This window comes from Pecten maximus, chromosome 16 (assembly GCF_902652985.1).
Source record: "Pecten maximus chromosome 16, xPecMax1.1, whole genome shotgun sequence".
Classification (NCBI taxonomy): domain Eukaryota; kingdom Metazoa; phylum Mollusca; class Bivalvia; order Pectinida; family Pectinidae; genus Pecten; species Pecten maximus.
This window is the reverse complement of record NC_047030.1, coordinates 22,912,119-22,939,559: the sequence shown is the minus strand read 5'-3', so window position 1 is coordinate 22,939,559 and position 27,441 is coordinate 22,912,119. Positions and strand designations below refer to the sequence as shown.

Sequence of the window (27,441 nt, the reverse complement as noted above, 5' to 3'; positions counted from 1 at the left end):
AAATTACACTCTAACGCGGTCGTTCAAAAGACACTATAAAGCGGTCGTTAAAATGACACTCTGACGCGGTCGTTAAAATGACACTATAACGCGGTCGTTAAAATGACACTCTAACGCGGCTGTTCAAAAGACACTATAAAGCGGTCGTTAAAATGACACTCTAATGCGGCTGTTCAAAAGACAGTATAAAGCAGTCGTTAAAATGACACTCTAACGCGGTCGTTAAAATGACACTCTAACGCGGTCGTTCAAATGACACTCTAACGCGGTCGTTCAAAAAACACTATAAAGCGGACATTAAAATGACATTCTAACGCGGTCGTTCAAATGAGACTAACACAAACGTTAAAATGACACTATAGCGCGGTTGTTAAAATGACAATATACCGCGGTTGTTAAAATGATAATCTAACGCGGTCGTTAAAATTACACTATAACGCGGTCGCTAAAATTACACTCTAACACAGACGTTAAAATGACACTATAATGCGGTTGTTAAAATGACAATATAACGCGGACATTAAAATGACACTCTAACGCGGTCGCTAAAATGACACTAACGCGGTCGTTAAAATGACACTCTAACGCAGTCTTTAAAATGACACTCTAACGCGGTCGTTCAAAAGACACTATAAAACGGTCGTTCAAATGACACTCTAACGCGGTCGTTCAAAAGACACTATAAAGCGGTCGTTAAAACGACACTCTAACGCGGTCGCTAAAATGACACTAACGCGGTCGTTAAAATGACACTCTAACGCGGTCGTTAAAATGACACTAACGCGGTCGTTAAAATGACAATATAATGTGGACGTGAAAATGACATTATTGCGCGGTCGTTAAAATGACACTATAACGCGGTCGTTAAAATGACACTCTAACGCGGTCGTTAAATTGACACTATAAAGCGGTCGTTCAAATGACACTCTAACGTCGTCGTTAAAATGACATTATAACACGGTCATTACATTATATTATACGTGGTTGTTAAAAGGGCATCAGTCATGCAGACACCATCCTAAAATGAGTAAATAGGGCGCTAAAATAAGTATCCAACCAACCATGCCTTTTATGACACTTGAGCCGAAAAATCGTAACCCGAACTTGAAAAGCGCAATGGTAATTTTGTTTTAAGGACATATGGAGCAATGTTTACTCAATGCAATTTTTAACGGTATCTATAGAAATATAGAATTACCATTGTAATGTGATATTGAGAAAAAAAAATCCTTTTAAAATTAAGGGAGCATTCCTTCGTTCGCACATCAGAAACATGCAATTTCTATTGATGGAATCTACATGTATATCACAACGGTGATTATACAAATGTACGTGTATTTGTGCCTACAAGTAATGAAATCAACGTCAAAATGTACAGGAGAAAAGCGAATCGTATAAAAAAAAACGTATGTTTTTGCATTAATTAGCGATACTTCGGGTCGAATTAAGAATGTTCAGGACATACATGTGTAATACTCGAAGAACTGCGGTTTATCTTGAGAGTACAACTGCCCTATAAATGTTTATATCATAACTTTCACTATTTGGAAAAAAAAATACATATTTTTCGGTAAGTTTAATTTTGACGATTTAAACTTTATTCAAATGAAGGAATGCCCTTTTTATAGGCTATTGGACCTCCAAATCCAGATTTTGGCATTTCCTTTACCTATTTTATGCTTTCTCCGTTGCTTCACAGATATCAACGCTTTAATATGCCATTAAAATCACTAACGAATCCTGGAAGGACGAACAAACTGCATGATGCAGTTTCATTCAATTCGTATTTTATACAATGTATGCACACGTTTTGTTGTATTCGTATTTTCTACATTTGATTTTGACTCATCGGTGAAACAAATATTATTCCACCGCCGTAAAGACCATCGTCAATGTCGCCGAGCCAAATCGAGGCTCTTAAAGCGATGACGCCACCTTAAATCGGGACCTGTGTAAGGCCTCCTCGCAAACATTTAGTGACGTCACAGCCTGTAACGGAAGGCGTGGCTACTTGTCGGCCAATCGAGTTCTTTGTTGGTACGGTTACAGGGAGAAAGCGATCCCGAAGATGCCGTAGCCGCATTAGACGGTCTTCACGAGGGGTGGTGACTCGTGGTCGGCCGCTCCTTGGACGGGCGGATCAATTGATAGCATATAAACGTTGCTATAAATGACAAATCGTCTTTTGGCTACCCCCAAACTGTCTTGCAACCTCGCGTTGTCTTACTACGACTTGGAGTATGCCAATAGCATTTTCCCTCTCGCCAGACGCGGCATTGTGATAATCTATACAAGCTAAAACCAAATGATGACTTTTCCAGTGATAAAGGTTCTGAGATTGTGCGTAAAGCGTTTAACAAAATTTCAACATGAAAAAACTTCAGTAAAGTGCAAAAACTAGATTTTTTCGATGGAACAATCTTCGAATTCCACGCATGACTGATTTCAATAACTAGAGGCCCATAGGCCTACACGGTCATCTGACAACACATACAGCAGGGACACACCCCTCAATCCAGCATCATTACCATGAATTGTCTGTTCGCAGATCAAATGTTTTCATCCATTTTGGCTTCAAAAGAATAACATCTTAAAGCGATGGGACTAAGCCCCTTTGTCCCCATGGGTTGGATCAGCCTTATTTATATAAATTAGGACTGCCCTTCCCCAATGATGTTTCACACCAAATATGGTTATTATCAAATAAGGCATTAAGGAGGAGTAGCGTTTTAAAGCAATATTTAACCTAAGTTCTCCATTTGGGGGCCCCGCCATTCTTTCCCTACGGGTCGGACCTGACTAGTTTGTATAAATTATGATTGCCGTCCCTAATGATATTTCAAACCAAATTTGGTTGTAATCCATTAAGGCATCAAGTTTAAGGCATTGAAATTTAGCTACATTCATATATCTGTACGTTCCCCTTTTGGGGCCTCACTGTCCCCTGAGGTCACACCAGCCTCATTTATATAAATCATGATTGATATCCCCTTATGATGTTTCACACAAAATTGTAATCCACAGAACGTTTTAGGGGGAATAGGGTTTTAAAGCAAAATCACAGCAAAAGTCCCCCTTTTGGGGCCCCACACTAGCCTCATTTATATGAAATATGATTCCCTTCCTCAAATGATGTTTCACATCAAATTTGGTTGTACTCCACCCAGGGGTTAATTAAGGAGGAGTTGGGTTTTAAAGAAAAAAAATCACCAAAGTTCCCCTTTTAGGGCCCGCCCGTCGGGCCCAGGGGTCAAACTAGCCTCATTTATGTAAAATAGGACCCCCCATTCCCCAATGATGTTTCACAACAATTTTTTTTGTATTCCACCCAATGGTTAAGATGGAGTAGTGTTTTAAAGCAGAAAATCGCCAAAGTTCCCCTTTTGGACCCCGCACCTCGGGGTCCCACAGATGGCACCAGCCTCATTTATATAAAATATGATGGCGCTCCCCCAGTACGTTTCACAGCAAATTCGGATGGAATCCAACAAAGGTTTAAGGAGGAGTAGGCTTTTAAAGCAAGCTTTCAGTTAAGGTCCCCTTTTAGGGCCCGACCCTCTGTCCCCAGGAGTCACACCAGCCACATTTAGATAAAATATGATTGCCTTCCTCCAATAATTTTCCACACCAAGTTTGGATGTAATCCAACCAAGCGTTAAGGAGGAGAAGGGGTTTTAAAGCAAACCTTCAGCAAAGTTCCCATTTTTTGGCCCCGCTCCTCTATCCCTAGGGGGTCGCACTAGCCTCGTTTATACAAACTATGATCGCCTTTTCCGAGTGATATTTCACACCAAATTTGGATGTAATCCATCAAAGGGTTAAGGAGGAGTAGGGTTTTAAAGCAAAAATTCACCAAAGTTCCTCATTTGGGGCCCCACCACTCAGGACCCATCGGTCAGATCAGCCCCATTTATATAAGATATGATTGCCCTCCCCCAATGATGTTTCACACCGAATTTGGATGTAATCAACCCAAGGATAAAGATGGAGTATGGTTTTTAAGCAAAATTTTACCAAAGTTCCCCTTTTACGATCCCACCCCTCTGTCCCTAGGGGTCGGACCAGCTTTGTTTATTTAAAATGTGATCGTCGCCCTGCCCTAATGATGTTTCAAAACACATTTGGTAGTAATCCGCCTTGTGATTAAGAAGGAGTAAAAAAAGTCTTATGGACGGTGCACGACGCACGGCATACTACGACGGACCTTTGGGTCAGACGATCTAAAAATGTTGGTAACTAATCCAAATATTAGTACATAAACATCATTAAATGAAAAAAAAAAATTTGTATAACAAACCAACAAGCTTAACTCTCATGTTATTTTTAAAAAATCTACAGATCAAACGACCGCATCACTACATTGAGCCTATGACAAGAAACTAACCCAAGTAAGCTTAATTATATTGTATATTTGTGCAATGCCTTACACTTTTCAATTCTGTCTCCCTGAATTAATGGAGTTTGTCCATAGTTTTAATACAACATGCAAAATCGCTTTGATTAATCAGTCAAGTTATTCCACAACGATATGTACTCGATGCACCGAAACGTCAATTAGCAGGTTTACATATACCTACATGTAAACACAAATAGGATCACCTTCTTTGAATAGTCTATGGAAACGTCAACGCGACAGGTCAATCTGGTCAGATTATACTCAATAATATTTCAGTCACAGCGACCGTGACCTTAGGTCGTAACCCTTGTTGTACATGTGCTTTCAGAATGTATCAATCAAGATTTAAATTTCAGAACGTTTGACCTTTTGTAACGGGCTGATGTGATGTACTTTTGAAAGTATGTACTCAATTCCATTTTATGTAAAAGTGAGAAGTTTCCGTAGTTTGGCCTTCTGAATTTAGAGATAATTTCCGGACACGAAAGCGACGATAGAATGACGGACGAATACCGTGATTACATTTATAAAATTTGCCACTTTTTTAAAGATCGCGATACCTAAACAGTGTATAGCAGATGGTTTCACAATCAACCTTCTATCAACCAGGATGTATTGATTATCGTTCACGACGCAAACATGTCAAACTACATAACTAAAATACTCCACTGATAACATCGACGGGTCCGGTTTTGGAATTTGCCTCATTCACCTTGTTGAAGTCTTAGCCATCCAGACCACTCACATTTGGATGTTTCAGCCATCCGGGTCATTTACCTTCCTTTGTCGCAATGTAATATCAATTAAGAGGTATAAACAACTATGTGACATTTCAGTTTCAGGCTTGAAACAATTTCTGGAATTAAACGTGTGGGAAACCGGATCGACGAGTATAACTGCTGGTGACAATGGCGGAAATGCAGAATGAACATCATGCTAAACTTATCGAGAAACGCCCTAGATTTACGTGGTAATGTTGATGCCCTGGAAGACAGCATCACATCGTAAGTTTGACTACACAACAAAAGAATACAAACAAAAGGTACGTATTCTATTTCGCAAGGATTTTTTTATTGTTTGATTTGTATTAAAACATCATTTACTTTCATATCAGCATGCGACTTGTATAAATATGCAATGATATAATGTATAAAGAAAAAATACCAAAATGATTAATATGGAATGCATCAAAAAATATATTAATAAATCTTATTTTGGTATTTATTGTACATCCATTACACAAGCATACTTTACACACATATAAATATCGTTTATTCTTCAGTCATATTCAATGGCAATGAATCAGCGCTGAACATTAATAATATTAATTTGATATGAATAAAGGATGACATTGGCCTGGTTACTAAATGTATTTGAAATCTAAAACAAATGTATTAATTATATTATTACATATGACGAAAAATAGGCATATTCAATTAATTACTAAAATTGAACAAAATTATTACCTGCAGCAGTGTTGTTGTATTATCAAACTTGGCATTTTAAAACCCGCTGAAAAACAATTATATGCCTCAAAGATAAATCATTTATGACCGGTGAAACAATTCGTACGATTTGAAACAAGCACTTTAGGGAGTTTTCACAGATTGGGAGGGCCTTAATATAACCGTACTTTTACTATAACCGTACTATCCGTACATTAAGAAAATATTCATTGCTTTGTTAGACAATACTTAACAAATATGTTATCCAGTGGTCTAATGATATGTGAAAAACTACGCAACAATTTACAATATATATATATACTATTTAAAAAAAATCAAGTTAACTAATAGGGAATACCTATCACAAATGATAACAATAGACACAAGCAATACCCATTTCATTTCACGTAGATGTCAATAATGAGTAAAATTTAATTAAAACGTATAAGTCAATTAAATATAAATTACATGTAAAGAACGAGACAGATAATGATTTAATGGATGGATGTCAATATAAAAACAATACAGAATGTTAAAAGAATATATCACAGTCTATCTTTAAAGGTCCAATACAAAAAAGAGAATCTTTTATTACTTTTACATAATTATATGCGACATGACATTGTACTTTATAAAACACTAAAAAACACCTAGTATGACATTTAAAAAAGGCATATGTTTAAAAGTATGTTAATTTGAACAGACGGTACATATCAGGTGTATCATAGCCAAGTGTTTTAAATTTGACTGGTGGCCTCTTACTAAGCGGTTACTCGACAGAACAGAAATAAATTCAAATAGTCTCCCGTGATGCTGTCTTTTTGTTGGCTTATTGTACTTAATGTTAGTTTTGTACGGAACAGGACATTGGTAAGATTTATGTTTCGCAATGACACATAATTTTTTTTAAATGTTTTAAGTTAATTCCTTAGCGTTACCAATACCTTATTACAGCTATGGCAGTTTTTCAAACTATCGTGAGCAAATATAAACAAATAAATGATGCTCAGTTAGAGAATTGCATAGATTTGATACAGATTGGATAATCTCGCATACAATATCCTACACATCCATGGAAGTGTGATGCCAAAGGGTCTGTTCATGCAACGTCTCGTGTAAAAACCATTGTAATGATTTCTTTCTGGACTTCTAATAGTTTGCGAAATTTTCTTGGCAGTGCAATTTTACCGGAATGACACTGAAAATTAACACAGCAGTGAACACCACAACAATGCGAACTTTGTAACAAAAAATGATTTTACATAGAATATGAAAATAATGCTGAACAGCCGGATACATGTTTCAAAAAAGTAATTGCATTTTTTCCAGAGCGTTTCTTTCTTCATTACGTAATTTGTAAGTCCCCTTAACAGTTTTGTTTGATCAAGTTTGCTCCCTCCTAGCAGAAAACATAACATGATTCCGTCCGTTAGTGTTACACGGGTAAAATGACCTATTTTAACACCAGGAACAAAGTCTGAAGATTTTATTCACATGGTCGCTGACAAAAATAAAAATAGTGAGGGTTTTTTCTACACATGTGAAAATGAATATATCGATAACATACTTAGATGTATAAAAATCCTATCATAAAATGTAAACGATCATATTTCAGCGGTAATATCATGTTAGCGTTGTTCGTTCTGCTAGATATTGTGATAGCGCTAATGGTAGTTATATTCATTGTTGATCTAACCAGCATTATCGGTCCGCTAATTTATCATTCCGTTAATTCGTTTTGATTGGCTTTTGCGCTAAAATTTGAACTCGCCAAAATAGGATCGTTTACAATAATCATCAAATTTTAGTATAACTAGTAACTATTAAATCTAGAGTGGAAACAAAGATACTAAGCTAGAGATCACTAGTTTTCAAAAAAAAGTTTTTTTTTATAATTAACTTCCTGCATCTCTATACAACCGTATTACCTTTCCAGAGCTGTCTACAAGAAGAGGCCCGATAGGCCTATCTACAAAAATATTGGAACGATATAGATACCGTAAAGAGATGAGAGGGGATATAAAATTACGACTAAACTACAATTTTTAAAGAATTTGTTGTACTTCCAGATAATTAACCTACCAGAGAGAACACATTCTTACTGAATGTACTTCGATCAGTAACAAACATATACTTCTTATATCAGCTGCAGTGGACATTGACGTTTTACATTTCTGCAACATGGGTATTTTAACATAAGGTTGTTCATGGGAATTGCATGAAACCCGTCTTCCAGAAGGATTAATATTTGTGAGCTTTAATTCATGAACCAAATCAGTTCCAGTGATCCCTTTTGTTACGAAACTAACCCGGGTTATGCAACACCACATGTACAAATACTCTGTCTACTGTTGAAATATTTCGATTATTATCTTATCATCTTCTTCGTCTTTTCATATTCTCATGAAGAGAAACTGTACAGGTTCAATGACAATTTGTATAAAACAGGTGTTATGTGATGCAATTTTTTGAAAATATATTAGAAGAACTGGGCATTATTACTGTTATCGAAGCCGTGTTAATAGGACGAAAAAACTCGAAACAACTGTACTTTCTAGTACGTATACCATTATTCTGTACAGGTGTACAAGAATGGAAGGGGTATATCAGCGAAATATGGTAGGTTAATATTGGAAATACGTAATTTAGTTAAATACAAACTTATATTGATATGGTAGGACTTTAATGCATCTGTATGTGTACATGTGTATGATTGGAAGAAAGCAAATACTTTTTGAAGCATTAATCCAGCTGTTTTTAACTCTTAACAAATAATTCTATTGAAAATGTCAACAACAACAAAATCTTTATCATTCAACATGCTGATTGATAGATAAACATTCCATTAGATATAATTCTGATTTCCATAATTCGTATCAAACTAATAACTTTAAATACAAAACCGGTTCTTATCCTATATGTTATCGCCAAACTCGACATACATCATTCGTTATTCCTGTGCCGAATCAATTCTAATTAGAAGCGAATAAAAAAAATAGGTGTTTTAACAAATTGAACGGGTCAGCGACATGTAAAATTACTTGGCACAGGTTTTATCCCGATTGGTGTCAGATGTCATATGAAGTTCATACGGTAAAAACATATCATTTCTCCCATAAACAATTTTGAACTGAAATATACATATATACAGTAACTGTAATTGATGTAATTGGATGGAATTATCTTCTATAATTGACTAGTACATACTGCTAAAGGATGGATTGACTATAAAGCCAGGTAAATTCACTAAATACATCCCCACTTACTCCATTGATGTGCTCTTTGACACATATTCACTTTAATTATATTAAAGGTTTATTATTTATCACGTGAAAAAAAGATATATAATTAAAAAAAAAGTTCAGGCAAAAATGTCGCTGAAAAAGTGTTCCAAAATTCAACGGAAAGCAGAATACAATGGAGACGTTTTGGTTTAGAAGCAAAATAATGTATTTTACCAGTCTTTGGAGAAAGTGGGAAATATTTTGGCTCACATGGGGCAAACAGTCAATCATTTATGTCTTGGACGGCGACTTAGTATATTGATTATAATGTAAATGATTAAAACACTTATGTTTTGGACGGGGATCCAGTATATTGATTATGATATTAATAATAAAATCACTAATTATAAAAACAATTATCTGCCCTACAGCTCAAATGTTGGCAGGCATGTCATCTGGAATGGAATTTTTTATCATGAGATCTCCTCGGTGCGTTCAATAATAACTACATCAACTGTTTATGGATGGAATCGTACGTGTCGGTCACACAGAACAACACAAATCATGATAAATATTTAAATATTAAAACTGTATGAGTATCTTATTTATGGAATAAAATTATACGATATCAAAACAATAAATCATTGCCAATATCGGCGAATCGATCACAGCCAGATCGGCTAGATTTGTAAATAATAATAAAAACAAACAACCAACATACACCTTCAATATTGTCTAGTTAAAGGACAGTCTAAGTGGTGGTCAGATTTACTCATATCAGTTCTCATATTCTTTGACCTTTCTCTCATATATACCCATGATAAACACTCGTATATCTATGATGAATGATCCTATGATAATGTTTATATGATATTAGTAGTACTATTAACGTCTTATATTTTACGTTGATTGATGACGAGAGACAACGACTGACACAACTATACCGGACTCAAACAATGGAAATGGTATTCCTTCATTTCGAAAATTCAAACTCTCGTGAATAAGTCGTTGGAAAAATTGCACAAACAAATAATCGTTGTCTTGCAGCATGAAATGAATACCTCTTGCATGCACATGGATTTCTATTAATGAACTTTCCTAGCTTAAATTAAAAAAAAAACTAATGAATCTTTGAACTACGCATCAAACTCGTGGCTGTATGAATCCTCGCTCCCTGTCTCGGCTCGGTACAAATCCACGGTGCCGCTTGGATAATTTCGGTTGAGGTAAGAGTCGACATTTGAGGTTTGCGTCCGGAAGGGTAGTACATTATGATCACGGAAATCGTTGGCCCAGCTTGAGTCCACACTGTTACCAAGGCCACTCGTTCCACCGGTCAAGCTGTGAGGATGCTGACTGTCCGGGGAAATGACCAGAGACCGTGTTAACTGACAAATAAATGAGATGTGAACTAAATTATAAAAATCATTTATTGCGATGTGTGCTATCAAAAGATGGATCTCCATTGCATTTAAGACGTATTGAAATAAGAATATAAAGAAATTGTAATATTTGTTTAATTCAAAACTCAATTTTTACAGTTTGAAGCAATCTTAAGTCTTCAGTCTCAAGCTTACATCATTGAATTTTATTGCTTATTCTTAATTGAAAAAGACTGTGTGTTATACAAACATATATATTATATTGATTTCATTACTAGAATTGTATATGAGCAACAAAACAACACAAGCAAATCTCCAAGCTACATATGCAGCTTTTGTTATTACGCCTTATATCAAATGCTATGATTATATTTCATAAGTCGAGTATCTTTTTCTGAAAATTACCTCCCTGTCTTGTCCAAGTTTGAAGTCTTTGAGCACTTTATCGATGCCAAGCTTTTGCTGACTGATAAGCTCGATGCGATCCAGTAACCGTGAATTCTCGTCCTCCAGGTACTTGGCGCGGACTTGTAATGTGGATACTGAACGGCCCTTCTCTCTCAACGTCTCGTCCTGGTCGGCTAGCCTGTAAGAAAGGGGAGCCGCTGCAAAAAGGTGATCGAGATAAGGCAGAGATTAGTACTAGGGGTCAGGGTGACATCTACAGGGACCAGAGCTCAGTGATATTAGGCCTTGCACTAAATGATTATTGTTGCCATATTTCAGGAAAAATATTTTATATATATCAATATATTATATGGTCAATATGCTTATAATGTCCATCAATCAATTTATGATGTGAATAAAAACATAACAGATAATTTACAAATATATACTAGCTACTTGGTATCATAAGAAACAAATCACATACAATAATTGGAAATTAAGAAAAGCGAGTATATATATAAACTCAGACAAAATATGGCAACAAACTGTTTTGGGATCTAGAGGAAGGAGAAGTATTTTCAATGCGCCTTTACTTACAATTGTTCATGTCTAAAACAAGCTAAAATATTACTGCTTGTATGTGTATTGTTTGTAATAATAGTCTCAAACCCAAACTATTGTTATTAGCACATTTAGGCCGATTCATCATTCAGTCTAACCGTAGTCTATCTCACTTATCGCTTATGCTTATATTTTGAGATTTTATTCGAAATATATTTTTCCTCAATTTTTCCACGTAAATGATCAACTTTGCAGCAAATAAAAATAAGTCAAAAAAAAAAAAATTACATACGGAAGGAAGTTGTCAATTCTTTCTCAAACACACAAACACATTCGAATAAAATAAGATTTCGTCAAAGTGTTCCAAAAACCACCTGAAGTAATGAGATTTAGAGAATCGCAATGGAAACCTTTGAATATTTCGTTCGCATCTCAAATCTCAAAAAAGTGGAAGCTATTAAAGTAAGATAGAAAGTGGTTACAATCACCCAGGTGAGTATTTTCTGACACATGTTAATATATATCCTCCATTGAATTAGACATGCTCAAAACAAGCCTGACTCTACCATTGCTCAATGTTAGACTATTACCAAGTGTGTATTCCCAAAAGTTTTTAAAAGTTGTGGATAGGTTCAACAGCATACCACATATAAAGTTTATACTAAGACAGAATTCTGTGTTACCACGTCCCTCATCCTCAAATTCAACAGTTATACACGAGTATATGATCCTAAGTCAAACCAAAAATGGAATATGGTCCACATGTTATATTTTGATATAGGTTACATCATTATAGACACAGCATGTCTCGCAGACAAGACATACCAAGCGTTCATACCAAACTAAGAATATATATACATATATATATACACACATTTAGCAAGCACTGTTGATCAAGTATCTCCATGCCTCATGCTCCCTGTCATCTAATTGTTTATTTATGTAAGTTTGTATGCGGAACTTATTTTGAAAGATTTTCCATTTACTATTCATACAATGTGTTGGTCATGATTTGTTTCCTTGCTGTTGTTCTGTCGTGTGCAACGGTTATATATTCCATACAAAACTATGCTTGTACGAGTTAAAACTGAAACATCCGTAAGTGTATGATTTTGCATGCTATTAAAATACCCTCATGACAAATACATTTCCCGCTTCAGTTAAAAGCCACGTGCATATCATAAAACTTCATCAGGAAAGTCTTGATTATTCATGCCTTCAGTGATAGTCAGAAAACATGCACATCCGTATATATCAATTTATATTATAATACTTTGCAATTTTTTTCAGATTAAAATTGTATATATCAAAAAGGGACACCGAGAAAACTCTAACAAAAAGAAACTTATTTAATTCAGAACAAAACAAAAAAGCTTGTCTAGACTCTAGTATGTTCAGCTTAGTAATAGTGGTGGTGTTGTGGTATAGCAATCAATATGTCTAGCATAGGGATTTCTTAAGGCACCGATATATACAAAACACAGATAGGGGTGGATTTTGGATGTTAGGTGTGGAAATATAATTACAGGTAGCTACCTAGCAATAACGGCAGGTGAGGAGGTTTGATGCAGGTTATGGATACAGAATGTTTGATATATCTCTGACATCAGGCAAGCAGTTTTGTTCTTAACATTGACAACATTTTTGGATGACAACAATAACTGCATAAACATATAAATATTTTGAGTATAACTAAAAATGTAAGGTAACTGATCCCATACTTCGAAATAAAGATATGATATGCACATTTTTATTTAAAGATTTATCGAAAAAACAAGCGTACATTCCAACAATATTTATGCAAGGCATCATAGAAAGGTCAACAGAAAATAACCACAATGGAATAAAAACAAATGGTGGCACATGGAAACTAATCATGTATATGTAGCTGTAGTTAGCGGCCTGATCCGAAAAAAACTTTATAAATATAACAATGTAGTTTGATTATAATATTTTCGCTGCTTAAAAGTTTGATTTGGTTGATTAATGTTCGGACGTTTGGAATGTCATGTAAAGATAAAATCCCCTGACTTATACATTACTGAAAAGTGCCATGATTCCTACACTTACAATAAATCTAGCAACACTCACAGTAGTCCTAAAACGTAAAACAAATCTGGGCTGAGATGTGCGCTTTAACATTACTTAATCAGTTTTATATGTTTATTAATATATATAAATATGTTTATTTTTATTTTTTTATTTTTGATGATTTCAAAATAATATGAATTAAGTGTGTACATCAGGTCATGGGCGGACTTTCAACAGAAATATATATATATATCAATAATGATTATCACAATTTTTAGGATATATCTGATTACCTAGCATTTGATTTCTATGAATGAAAAAAATAACGTTCATTTTGCCTTATTCGTGAAAATGACATTTTATTAATGGCGAAACAAGTATTTGCTACTATATATAACGCGTTAGTTTTACAGCAAAATAACATTGTTAAAAATTGCGTTATATTTCACACATTGCTATGGCAAGAATTATTGACTTTATAGTCCTAAGGTTTGTCAAAACACAAATTTGTTATTTCATTAAAATCACAAACCACAATAAAATGTTCAAGCTATTGATGCAAGTCAGTACACTTCACAAAATATCAACTTCTTATGACCTTGTGACACACATGTTAGAGCGAAGCAATCATATAACACGGTAAGTATAAACTTATATAATGCCATGTGAATATACAAATTTATTCAGCGAAAAAAAAAATCAAATCTTAATCAACCTTCAAACGATGTGAAATGTTTAGCAATAGAAATTCTTCCGATCCTTGTTATCTATACAAGAAAGCTTGAGCGTGTGACTAATTAAGATATGTGCGAAAAAGGGAAACGTCTCATGGAGACATACTAAATGAATATATGTGAACACCTTAAGAGAGCAAACCTGAAACAAATCTAAAATGTGTCGGGGTTAAATGCATGAAAACCAGGTAATGCAATACAACATGTCAATCGACAAACCATCTTAATACAGCAACCTGTGTAAACTAAACCCTGTTTTAACCGATTAGAATTATCAGAACTTAAGTCGGAATACATTTACAAATGCAAATTGAACAATTTGAACTACATGTTTGGTTTAGATATATTTCACTGATACAAAATTTAGTTCACTGATTAAAACATTTATTCCAGTGATATATATAAGAAATTTCACTGATATATAAGAATAAGTTTAACTATAAAAACATATATATTTATTGATAAAAAATATTCAAATTATGAAAAACTATTTTGAATTTCAGTTAATTTTAGCCTTTATACCTGTTTTCTTCACATACCAGCTAGGAAAATGAATGTTAATCAATGCATTTCTTATAATACAAATAAAATCAAACAATGATACATTTCTGAAATATGTTGCATCCTTAAATTATGCACTTACCGTGATGAAAGATCGCATTTTTTTCATGAAGAAATTGTTGACAAATGCATTTCCTATAATACCAACAAAATCAAACAATGACACATTTCTGAAATATGTAGCAGACTTAAATTATGCACTTACCGTGATAAAAGATCGCGTTTTTCATGAAGTAATTGTTGATAATTTTTATCTATCTTTTCTTTCCAGTCAAGCTCCTTTCTTAACGTTGACCTTGTTAGGGACAAATCTTCATCCATTCGAGTCATCTGTTCTGTCATTCTGTTTCTTTCTTTCGCATAAAATTCTCTGCAAATATATGTTTATTTTCCGACTGTTAATGATATTGCTATAAAAGTATAGATTGTTTAATGCTTTAAGATATTTATCCTCTAAGAAATTACGGTTTATGTACTTAGCTTAAAATATAACAAATATAGTCTTGTTGAAAATAAATAAATTATCTGTAAATCACTTCCTGTTTGAGGTAAAATGTTTCTTCAGGTATCTTTTATGCCGTCGGAGATTCAATTACAAAAAAAAAGAGAACAAATTAAAGCTCTAAGAAATCCTGACAATAACAAGAAATTATAATATTACATTTTTAGTTGTAAAATCACTTCCCAAACTATAAAATTTGTATATGACTACTCAAGTCCATTGTAAAATTCCAATGCATGAGAAACCATCTAGGAGCTGCCAACTAAATGTGTCATCACGTTTATCATTTTTGTGTTTGCAACATAAAATCTCCTAAAAAGTACCGAAAAGGATTAAGAACTAAATTGAGTGATCAAATTTATTCACTTACCCTAAAACAGATAATGAAAAAATAATAACAATTAAATTAATATTTCTTCGGTAGAGATTCAAATCTCAAAACAACCATACCAAAATCACAACGTGATGCTTTGATTAACAATATTGAGTTTAATCATGTCTAATTGTGAATTAGACATTCTTAAGGAAAAGTGTTATTCAAGCACAATGGATAGTGACCATTCGCCGCTATCATGCTACCCAGCTCTACAACTGGAGCGAAGCAAATGTTTGTCTCAGTGCTATCAACATTGGGACACGGGAAGCATTGGTGACGACACATTTTAAAGCAAGGGAAACTTGAAGCTGAATTTCAAGTATCACGCATGGCCAAAATCACATTTTTGTTAAAAATAGTTTCTTTTGTTAAAGGCAGACATAGTAACAATGAATCATAATGAAGTTCTGCAAGAAAAATATCAAGATCATAAATATATCTCGGAGAAATTAAAACCTAAAGAACGTTTAAATGTTGATGTGACATATATTTCCTACAGCCTAAAAAGTCCACAAATTGTATATTAGAATACATAAAACCATCAAAATAAAGAAGGTAATGTGATTTTGTTTTCCATTGAGTGTTGGTGCTTATTAGATCTTAACCTGTATACAGGAAAATGTGAGAATAGGAGTGTTTTGTGATGTTAACTGGGAAAATAAATCCAGAAGATAAATATTCATTTCACCAAATAGTAAAAAATATACAAGATAAAAATGACTTATTTAATTTAGACATCAAACGAATACAAGTTTTGTGATGCAGTGACTTGATTTTAATACTTTCATGAAGAAACACAATGAAAAAAAAATGAATATGAATCTAAACACACCAATAAGTAGCTAGCAATACTAATAAACAAACATGTCAAACAACTAGGGGTGATGGTAAGCTGTTACACCTACTTCATACAAACACGAATGAGATCACCCGGGGAAACCGAGCTGAAAGAGGCAGAATACATAGTAAAAGGTTTAGCGAGTTAAAAGTTAGAGTAGAAAATTACATCGTCATCACGTCGTTCACTGTAACACATTACAAGGTATTAACTATAAAAATTGTATTGACGAAACTTTCAACACAAATAGCATTACGGAGATTATATGATAACATATTCATATTCAGCATGCGTTCTATGAAATCCCAAAAATGTCCAGTCTGTTTACATGCTTCCTCAAGTCGAACTTCTTTTTTCAATCTTTAATAATTCCTTCGTATCCGTTCGGTATATATATCATCGAATATTGCGGAAGTAAAAAAAGGATTAATACTGCAAAAAAATACTTTTCACAGAGATGAAAATCCAATTTTAGTGATGCATTCTATTTATTTTCTTTAGCATATTCAAGTTTCAGCAATTCGGTAAACGGTCGTTTAATTTGCCGTGTAGCTATATATCTAAATCGATAATATATACTGTTCTTAATATCCTTATCCTTCATAAAGTTTTCAGATAAAAGTGATATTTTAACATTTTATTGCCATTCCACCGGCCCATTCACTATATATTTGATATAAAATGCTCTCTTGACCGGCATATCCGTCCCGTTTTATTGTTTCTACATCAAAAATTTAGAAACATAAACAAATTTAGACATTGTAATAGGATGTTAAACATTAGAAAACAACAAATGACAACAACAGTAAGGTCACATTGATTTTAGATATCTGAAACCCAAAGAACGATGAGGTACATGTGAATGTCATTCCTGCCCAGCCTCCATGAAGGAAATTACTTGGGGTTTCGACAGTCAACAAAAAGACTCATATCCAGTCATTGCTAGAATACAAATACAGACGTCATAGTTCGTGTGTGACTAGAAGATGTAAGAGTTCCGTCCATACATTAGGAGCATATTCGTAAATTAATGAAGGACTATTTATACCAAAAACGAGGGAGTATATCTGGATTCACTTGTATCAATGTTCAATAGCTCCATTATTGAGTAAAATGTTCACACTCCATTTAAAATAAAAGTAAAAGTTTGTTCATATATTATCTTATTACTTTGAATACCAGGGTGTGAATGAATCTCGAAGTAAATTTCCTCATTGCTTCATAAGCTATAAAACCTTGATACAACTGGACCCACATTTAAGTCTTATTGTTCACGTATTTATACACTAATTTCATTATCTATATTATTACCTTGCTCTCATAAGTTTGTGCTTCGTTTTCATTTTTCGGTCCTCATACTTCCTCTCCTGAATTTCTCGCCGCTCATTAACAGTAAGAAGTTCGTACTGAAGGTCTTTCACCTCTTTTTGTAGTCGTGTGATCTGATCCATCAGCGAGCGCTTACCAACGTCGGACAAATGTTGCTGCTGTGAAAAGAACCGGTTAACAAAATACTTAAGTTTTCCAACGGTACAGCTACAGAAAATGTAAGTATAATTACAAATATACTCTTTAACTACATCTGTGGTGTATTCTTTTGAATGTATATGTATTAACAATTACTCTATAATCCAAACTTGTCAATAGGATATCTTGTTACATGAATAATATCTAAACACAATATTCACACAAAAATATTTTATAAAACGGTATTTATAAACATTAACTCGACAAGGAGAATCTTCAGTGTCATCAGATTGGCTAATTTTGGTTTGGTAACGAAATCGGATTGCAGCTTTCAAAATTAAAAACAAAAACATATCAACTGTATAAATGTGCTAACGACAGCAAAACTGGAGCAGAAAATTTGAGAGAATATGTATGTCAAAACAGAAACATCTAGAAGAATAAGATTTAGAGAAATATAAGCATGCATTCTTTATATTGTATGAGAAAGTTCTAAACATCTGTTAATAAGATTGTAATTGAAATCATGTTAATTGAAAATCAATGTTATACTAAATAAATGTTCTTTTACTACAAATAAATATTGTTTGGCAATATATATCATCATAATAAAAAAAACTGTTCTAAATGGAAGTTGGCTTATAAGAAATAACACATCAAACTAGAAACTTTGATTATTTAACAAAAGAAATTAAAACGTAATTTGAACAGCAAAATATGTAAGCAAGGCCACTTCATACAGACAACATCGATGCTCCCACAACAGTGTTCTGCAATTAGCGAAGCAATCCTGAGATTGAAATTATCTACTTTCATCAGAATATATCAGTCGACCCCTTTCAAGCGGAAGCATTTTGTGGCGTGTATGTATACGTTAAGTTTTATTTTTTGATGTTTTCCAAAGTTTTTTCCGATACATTTTTATTCTTATCCATGATTTTTTTTATGACATTTCAGTGATATTTTCAATATACTACTATTGATATTATCATAATGTCTATATATATAAATATTATGTATTTATCATCAAAGAAATTCCATGATAGCAATGCCTTTAGCAATGCTCCATCTACCCTGAATTATGTTGATGTTTAGCATATGAAAACTCATCTTACATTTAAACCCTGACATAACGTTTGATGGCAACAGAAATATGAAGATAATGAATATCTTCCAAAGTACAGGCAAAAGCGGATAATTCAATCTCGTATGTGACAGACACTCTGTAAAGCACTAGCAGATAACAGATGAAAGCAAATGATAGACACTGAAGCAGAGACATAATACACAACTGTACTACTAACATAGACACGAGTCTAAAAGCTAGCAAATCAAACCCCTGGTTATAATACCTTGGATTCCCAGGAGTTGCCTAAATAAGCATTTGAATCCTGGCCAAAGCATAAAAGAAACAATACATAAATGCATGAACGACTCAAATGATTTCAGTTAAGGCCATATATGCTACCTTATTTTGGTATATACCTCCCTCCAAAAGAGTTATCAACTTAGGACGCATACAAAAATTAATCAGATTATCTCTAAAATACTAAATGTGAATAGTAGCATACAGCCTTTTACGCTTAACAAACTTGATGTTATGTTTAAGAATAAAATAAAATTGATCACGATTTTAATTTGGTTTTATATCTAATTCACTTCCATATAAAAATATTATTTAATTGAGAAAAATTTAAATGCAATTAAACTGATAAGAAAATGGACAAAGACTAAAGATGAAATATAGAACTTTACTAACTTACTTAGTTAAAAATAGTCTGATGATTTATGGACCATGAAATGCAATATAAACAGATCGCAATACCGTACAACGACCATATATTAATTAAACGTTTCATCACATAAATGATAGCTTTTAATATGTTTCACACTTCTAGCAATACGTGAAAGCTGCACACATGTCGGTATATATGCATAACAAACATATAAATCTACTTAAGACTGTATACTGCTCAACCAAACACATATACTGTTACATATAATGTCATTAAAGGATATCAATACAATTAATTACATATTCATAGCAAATTTGATTTTGTTGTTAAATTGTTTCTTTACCAAAAACAAAATGTCACTTTTATTATCAATTAAGATAGAAAAAAAAGGTTTCAAAATACATCTTTCAAAAAAAAAGAAAATTTATGAACAAATATTTTATTACTATCAATTTGAAAATCTGAAATGTACTGTCGCATAAATATGATCACTTAAATCTACTCAAAATGTTATCAAACCACATCAGGAAAATTAACAGTGAAATAATTACAGGCATTTAGCTGTGAAACGAAATCGTTGTAAAGAATTGTTACTTGATGATTAAAATACGAATTGAATTGCAGATTTGAAAGAATGATAAAATTCGTAATATTTTCATAGAAAATCCTAAAATCTTACCATTTCCAGTGAAGTCTGGTTTCGATCGGCCATGTCCTCCATTTTTGATTCGAGATCAAGAATCGTGTGTTGGAGCTCCCGATTTTGCTCTGATACCTTAGATTCCCTTTGTTTTAGGAGTTGTACTTGGTGTTTCAATTCAGAAACAGTTTGATCTAGTAGAGTTCTGAAGAAAGTATGAGACGTTTTTAGTAACTATTATTTAGATTGAAAAAATAATTTGCCAATCAACAAGTAAATACATTTGGTCCCTCCGTATTGACCACAGAGAAGTATACCTCAACAACTTGCTATTGTCATTACCTAAGCAGGATATAACACCTCATTATATGATATGATATATTACATTTGTATCTTATTAATAGGCCAAATCTGATGTATTACAATAATACCTTTGTAATTTTTCCGCTTCAAGCTGATTTCGAAGCTGTGAAATTTGCTCTTTTTTGTCCATGAGTGTGTGTTTTAGATCATCAGCCTGAGATAGCTGGTGTTCTACAGAGCGAAGTTTAAAAGACACATCGTTGAATTCTTGCTGCAGTTTCTCCGCCTAAAAATAAAAACAAAAACCTAATTTAACTGGTCTTCAAATCCTTCAGACATGATTGCTTTAAAAATAATTCAATTAAACTCTTATGAAATTACGTTAAATTGAAATAGTAAATTGCATTTTTGAATCATTTAATTTTACAAGAAAACACTTTAATACATTTGTTATCAGTTAAGTTAAAAAGAATAATCGCAGTCAGATATGACATAGCGCAAATAGGAGAGAAGAAAAAGATGTAGAATATAGCACACAGATAAGCACACAGGTACAGACAGACAACAATACAATAGTATGTATAAAGTATACGTAATACATTTATACAGCAGGACAGTGCAAATAAACTTTTTTTCGGTCTCAGATTTATTTTTTATTTTTTTCAAAATGAACAAAACAATACATTGATCTCATATCCTAATTTTAAGTGTAATTAATTCTAACAATTGCAAATCAAATATGAATTAGTTTTTAATGATAATAATTTACTAATACATTATCAGTTATTACAGCAGACTGATAGTGTCGAAAACAAATCTTTCACTTGATATCTTTTATACTCCATAATTTTGCTACGTTTGTGGACTTAAATTTAAAAAAAAAACTGTATCATATAACTTCTTTCGTTGGCTCTCAAATCTCGCAAGTGACATTAGTCAAAATAGTGCGGCAATCCAGAAGGGATTGATTGAACTTATAGCAGGGGAGGTGCATCAATATTTCTGGATACTGGATAATTTTCAAAGTTTTCAAATACATTTACACTATTCTTTCTTCTTGTATGTTGCAGTTTAATACATTTCAGCTGTAGTATCTAACTCTTTAACAGAAAACATTTTTTGTTTTATAAAACCTTGCATCCAATGCAAGTGGGTATTATGCCACACTGAGAAGAATAAAAGAGATTATGTCTTAATTCACACATACCATGAAACGGAATTCATATACATATTAACAGAAAAAAAATCCAGAAAAAATATTGACATAAACATGAAATTCAATAGTTTGTTTTTATAAGTGTCAGGAAGATGTAGATATATGCACAATATGATAAGTATTTAAATGGGAAAAGTTGTTTATTTCTGACACTCATTCTCCTGCAAGGTGGGGATATAAAGCACAAACATCTTTCATTTTTGTGATTGTTGAAAATCACTGTGCATTCACTTACATCCTCTTCTTCCCCATCTCCTCTCTAGCATGTTTAATTGAAAAAGAGGCTGATTTAATCTTTGATAATGGAAAAAATCAATTCCTGGTAATTTACATCTTTAATTTTACAATGCTATATGATACTGATCCAGTTTCCTTTTTTCTTAATGTTTAATCTTACTAAAATGTCAACTATTCATAAATAATATCATTTATGTAATGCATTTACTTTAAAAACAATACGTCTAATAGAAGATATGAAAAGAAATAATGTTTAAAAAGTATGAATAATATACTGATAGGAAGTTTAACTGGGAAATTTTGAAAACATTTCAAAGGTCATTGTATATCATTTTTCTCAATTTTGAAATTTGAAAATGAAACCAAACTGTCGAAATATTAAGTGTTAGTTTTATTGCACTTATTATGTTTATTTCTTCATTTCGCTAATTTGTTATAATTTGGAAATGCGCAAATAATCAATGTTTAAAGTATAATGTAAAGAGAGAAAAAACAGCGTATTAAAATCAACCTATTATGTATGGCAGGTAATGATATGTATATATATCAACAATGGTACTGTTTAGCCGATGCTGCAGCTGAAAGCTATTGCGAGATCTGGTGAAAAAAATAATTTGAAGACCACATTAACAACATGCAAACTGATAAACTAGAATGGAGCAGAAATAAATGAAGTTCAGAATTAAGACAGGTATGTTACTATGTGGAACACGCATTTATCATTTAATATGATATAGAAATGGATTTACAAGAGAGAAATTCTACATAACTCTGAAATAAACTAAGAGGTCATTAAATAGAAAGTTAAGAAAGTTAAGAGTACATTGATTAAAAAGTACAGAAAATTTACTACAGAGTGAAGTAGACAATGACATTTTAAAGATGTTTGAGCTCTTACAAGGCTCCTATTCACAAACCAAACTACGCATGTCCCTGAACACCACATCCATTTAACCATAGGTAATGATTACTATATTTTCTGGCTCTTATTTTCGCTCTAATATTGGGAATTACTGTTACAGTCAAAGATTTTCTTTTTCTTTTTTTTAAACATATGGATAATTTACTAATATTGGGAAATACTGTTACAGTCTAAGATTTTTTTTTTTTTTTTTTTTTTTAAACATATGGATAATTTAGAATTTTACCAACATTTACAGTGTACTTAATATTGTTTTCATGTATAATGTTTCGATCTTTCTTTCATGAACTTGGAAACATTTCAATCTTCACAATGGTCTTGCATCCAGAAGTTTTTGAAAAAAGTTAGTCATTCTGGAACTGTTACCAATATAAACAAAAAAAATTAAAGAATATATGATAGATCTCTTCTCTGTTAAGTATAGACGTAAAAACTGGTAAATTTGAGGAATTAATTTAAAACGTTGATAACCTATTTTGCCATGATTATCAATTAAATATTCAGATAAATCCCCCTACAATAACAAATATATCAAATATTACCTTCATTGCTTGAACGTGTAAAAAATAAATCTCCAGAAAAAAATCAACTTACTCACTAGGCTCAATCTGTATCCCAATTATTTTTTGACAAATTTTCAAATACAGCATACCAATTTCTACTTCTAAATAATTTTTATATTTTCTTTATTTTCTTTAGTTTTTTTCTGCAATAAATTATTAACTCTTCTTGCAATAATTTCAAATTTCTGTGGCGCACAGGGACGAATCAGTTAAACAAGAGAACAATCTCATTGTCAAAAAAAGTGTTTTGTCTAGACAGCATATTGAAAGATATCTACATATTCAACATTTTCTACCTACTTACTTTATCAACGAATATGTGAGCTTTTGGGACAAACACCTTTAATATACAGATAGATTAGAAGTGTCAGATACGTGTTAGAGGCCCTGATTTCTCAGTAAGAATTATTGTTCAGACATATCAGTTTGATTTAAAATCATCTTTACATAAAAGCATTAACTTCATATTAGAAACAATTAAGACGATTTCATATTTCTAAAATAATTTCTTGGTCTCCATATTTCCTGTATTTTTTTTTAATTCGATTACGGTAACCTACCCGTTTCTCTGCAAGGTCTGCACGTGAGTTAAGCGATTTCATGGCAACTTCCTGGGAGGCTGCAGAGTGAGCAAAAGAAGTCTCCGACTGACGAGTTGTTGATCTTTTCTATAATATACATTTAAGAAAAAAAATTATATAATATAACTGAACGCTTGAGGATTCCTATGGTATATAACATTACTATTCGATATGAAGATTTCAATTTTTTTTTTTTAAATCAAATTAAACATCATTTGAAAGTCAAGACAAGACCAACATTACTTTTGAAAGTGAAAACCTCACATATCAACTATCCAAAGCTACCAGAGGTTCAATATCTTACCCGCTCCAGTTCATCCTCCAGGCTTCGTTTGCTGGCTTCCAGCGACGCATTCTTTTCCATAAGTGTCCTCACCTGTGTCCACACCTTTAATAAAGTTAATAAACGTATGTTTCTAAGTCAGCACATATTTAGAGTAGTGATCCGATCAACAGCAGATAGAACAAATCCAGTAACCATTGCATAAGTATAATAACTTCATAAACTGTGTAAACCATATGCTTCTTATCATATGGTTCTATTAGACAGTAACTGTAAATTTTCATTTTGTGAATGATTTTATTTGTCTTACCCAAAGTGATAAAAGTTCCCAGTTGCTGTTTTGTATAACTGTTCACATGTTTATATATGAAGAATTTATTTTTGTTTCTACGATAAACGGACTTAAACAGCTGAAGAAACAAACCTGATAATTATGGATAAATAGTTTATCAATGTCATTTTATTTAAGTATCAATATATAATACAGAAGAGCTTTATTATGTTATCTGAAGTGTTATTCTTACACATTTGTTGTTTTTTTGTTGTTGTTTTTTTTTTTGTTTAACATCATTCCTATTTTTTTCGTTCAATTACCGATTGATTTTTTCATTATCGTTTTTGGATTTTTATTTTATTTTTTTATGTATCAATTGCTGATTTTTTTTACTTTGCATAATTAACACATGCTTTTTTTCAGTTATCTTTTGCTGAGGATTTTTGTTCTCCGTAATTAATGTTTACTGATATATATTCTCAGTATCATTTTTTTTCAAAATCATTTGCTGCTTATTTTTCTCTGTATAATTTACAAATTTATTTTCTCAGTATCATTTGTTGATTTTTATCTCTCAATATTATTTGCTGCTTATTTTTCTCTGTATAACTTATTAATTTATTTTCTCATTATCATTTGCTAATTGTTTTCTCTGTATAATTTATTACCATGGGTAATTTATTCTCTGGATTTTTGCCGATATCTTTTTCAATATAATTTACTGAATTTTATCTCAATATCATTGCTGATTTTTTCCAAATGTAACAATTCCTGATATTTTTTCCAATATCATCTGGTGATTATTTTTCAATATAATTGCTGATTTTTTTCTCCATATATCTTATTGATTTATTTTCTCAGAAACATTAACTGATATTTCTATATCATTTTTTCACATTATCTTTTGTCAATTTTTCTATCTTTTTCAGTAACATTTGCTGCTGTTACTGCTTTTTTATTTATCTAATATCATTTTTTCTTATTTTTTCAATGTCATTACTCTTTTTCTCAATATTTTTTGTTGTTTTGTTTGGGTATATTTTGGTTAAATTTTTCAGTATATTTTGTAAAAAAAAAAATTCAATATCATTTGTTGATTTTCCCAGACATTGTGCTAATAAATTGTTTTCTCATTGTCATTTTTAGTTTTTTGGGGGGAAATATAACATTATTAGGAGCATTTAGATCTACATTTACCAAAACATTTCTAATATTAAACAAATAATCTCCGATACCTTCTTGGAACAGAAAATTAAGAATTAATACCAGGCATCAAACCTAATAATTATGCTTTATTAAAGCATTAAAATGCTGAATATAGACACCAACAGGAGTAAAAGGAAAGCTTTGTTTAGATATAAATAAGCACGGCATGATAGTTCTTCAGCAGCAAAATCAAAACACAAACCAGGTAAACATTAGTAGTAGTTAAGATTAATATACAGACACATTTTAATTGACTACTGGAAAGAATTAATGATTTTAAATTTAAGCATTTTCCCTAGCCTAACTGTATATTAAAAAAAAAATATTATTAATTTTGAAACAAATTATTTTCAAGGTGTAATAATTTCTGATATAGATTTTTTCTTTGATATATGTACTGAAGGTTTTAAAACCATTTTTGATGAAATATTCTAATACAATGTGTACCTTTTTATTTTGCATTTTAATCTTTTCATCCTGAAATGGTTCAAGTTTTCCCTAGTTTATCTTTTTATATGTCAAGGTAACCCCACAGATCGATACACGATGGACATGTTTTGAATATCCTGATTATGCAAGCTTTCTTAAATGTTAATTTTATTTTTAGTTCACAGTTATCAACTTAAACACCCTCTACATGTTTATTTGAGACTGTACACGATAGAATATATATTTTTAAGCTTTGGTATACAAGTGTATATATGTATTATCCCATGATCAATATAGATACAGCTAGAAAAAAGGATATATTACGAAACTGAAAACAGTCAATATATAAACGTAACCTCAAAATTAGCAGTATGGAGACATTTTAATGAATGATTGATGAAGAATGTTTTGGAAAAGTAAAATGACATGAAATGAATGAATGAAAAAAATAATATGAAATTAAGAAAATGAATGAACAGATTAATGAAATGATATGAAATTAAATGAATATGATACAAGGATGAATTATTATAAAACATATATCACCGGAGTCCCCAAACACTACTAGAAGGTACCTGGTTAAATTATTTTTCAATAATTTCATTTTGAAACTGATGCCAATAACAGTACCTGGTACAAGACTAATGATAGCAACGGTCTTTGAATCCAGTGCCAGGGTACAAGATCTCTAAATCAAGCGTCAGGGTGGAAAGACGTAAAGGCAGTATGCATGTTTTTGAAGCTAGGCAAGCACATGCAGTTGTGCAAGGTATTCCAAACAAATGGATGCTTTGTAAATATTTCAAAATTTAATATGCGATGATTAGTACTTTGTTCCAAAATAATATTACTTGAACTTTAAACCTACTGAATTCATCTTATTAAAAATCTCAAATTCCTACTTCCAAGATATTTGCTTGATTTTTCTCATTTACTATCTTTTATTCAAATTTTATTTGTTCGATTGTGATAAATAAAAGTATGCTGTTTCAGCGATTTATAATTTAAATAGTAGTACAATAAAAACATGCAGAAACGTAGTTACGGCACTAACATTGAGAATAGAATAGTTGATCATTACGACAGTCATTACTCTAACCATCTATATCGTCATGCTATTTTATTACTATAGTGTGTGAGAGTACGA

General features: G+C 32.2%; 1 protein-coding gene across 11 annotated transcripts in view; it reads right to left on the bottom strand.

Annotated features, from left to right (window-relative positions):
• Nucleotides 1–5,439: 5,439 nt before the first annotated feature.
• The window catches only part of LOC117344559 (myosin-2 heavy chain-like), a 68,494-nt gene continuing 46,492 nt past the window's right edge, over nucleotides 5,440–27,441 (bottom strand). For 6 of the 11 annotated variants that reach the window (XM_033907342.1, XM_033907346.1, XM_033907343.1 and 3 more), the window contains 11 exons: nucleotides 24,407–24,490; nucleotides 24,082–24,189; nucleotides 23,826–23,861; nucleotides 20,712–20,869; nucleotides 20,320–20,485; nucleotides 19,257–19,295; nucleotides 17,749–17,924; nucleotides 16,505–16,543; nucleotides 14,927–15,091; nucleotides 10,853–11,033; nucleotides 5,440–10,453 (listed from right to left, as the gene is read on the bottom strand). In XM_033907342.1, coding sequence (XP_033763233.1) covers nucleotides 10,202–10,453; nucleotides 10,853–11,033; nucleotides 14,927–15,091; nucleotides 16,505–16,543; nucleotides 17,749–17,924; nucleotides 19,257–19,295; nucleotides 20,320–20,485; nucleotides 20,712–20,869; nucleotides 23,826–23,861; nucleotides 24,082–24,189; nucleotides 24,407–24,490 — 1,404 coding nt within the window. In that variant the 3' untranslated portion in view covers nucleotides 5,440–10,201. Of the gene's footprint in view, nucleotides 10,454–10,852; nucleotides 11,053–14,926; nucleotides 15,092–16,504; nucleotides 16,544–17,748; nucleotides 17,925–19,256; nucleotides 19,296–20,319; nucleotides 20,486–20,711; nucleotides 20,870–22,034; nucleotides 22,059–23,825; nucleotides 23,862–24,081; nucleotides 24,190–24,406; nucleotides 24,491–27,441 lie in introns of all 11 variants that reach the window. The other 5 variants (XM_033907344.1, XM_033907351.1, XM_033907349.1 and 2 more) reach the window with 5 other exon arrangements.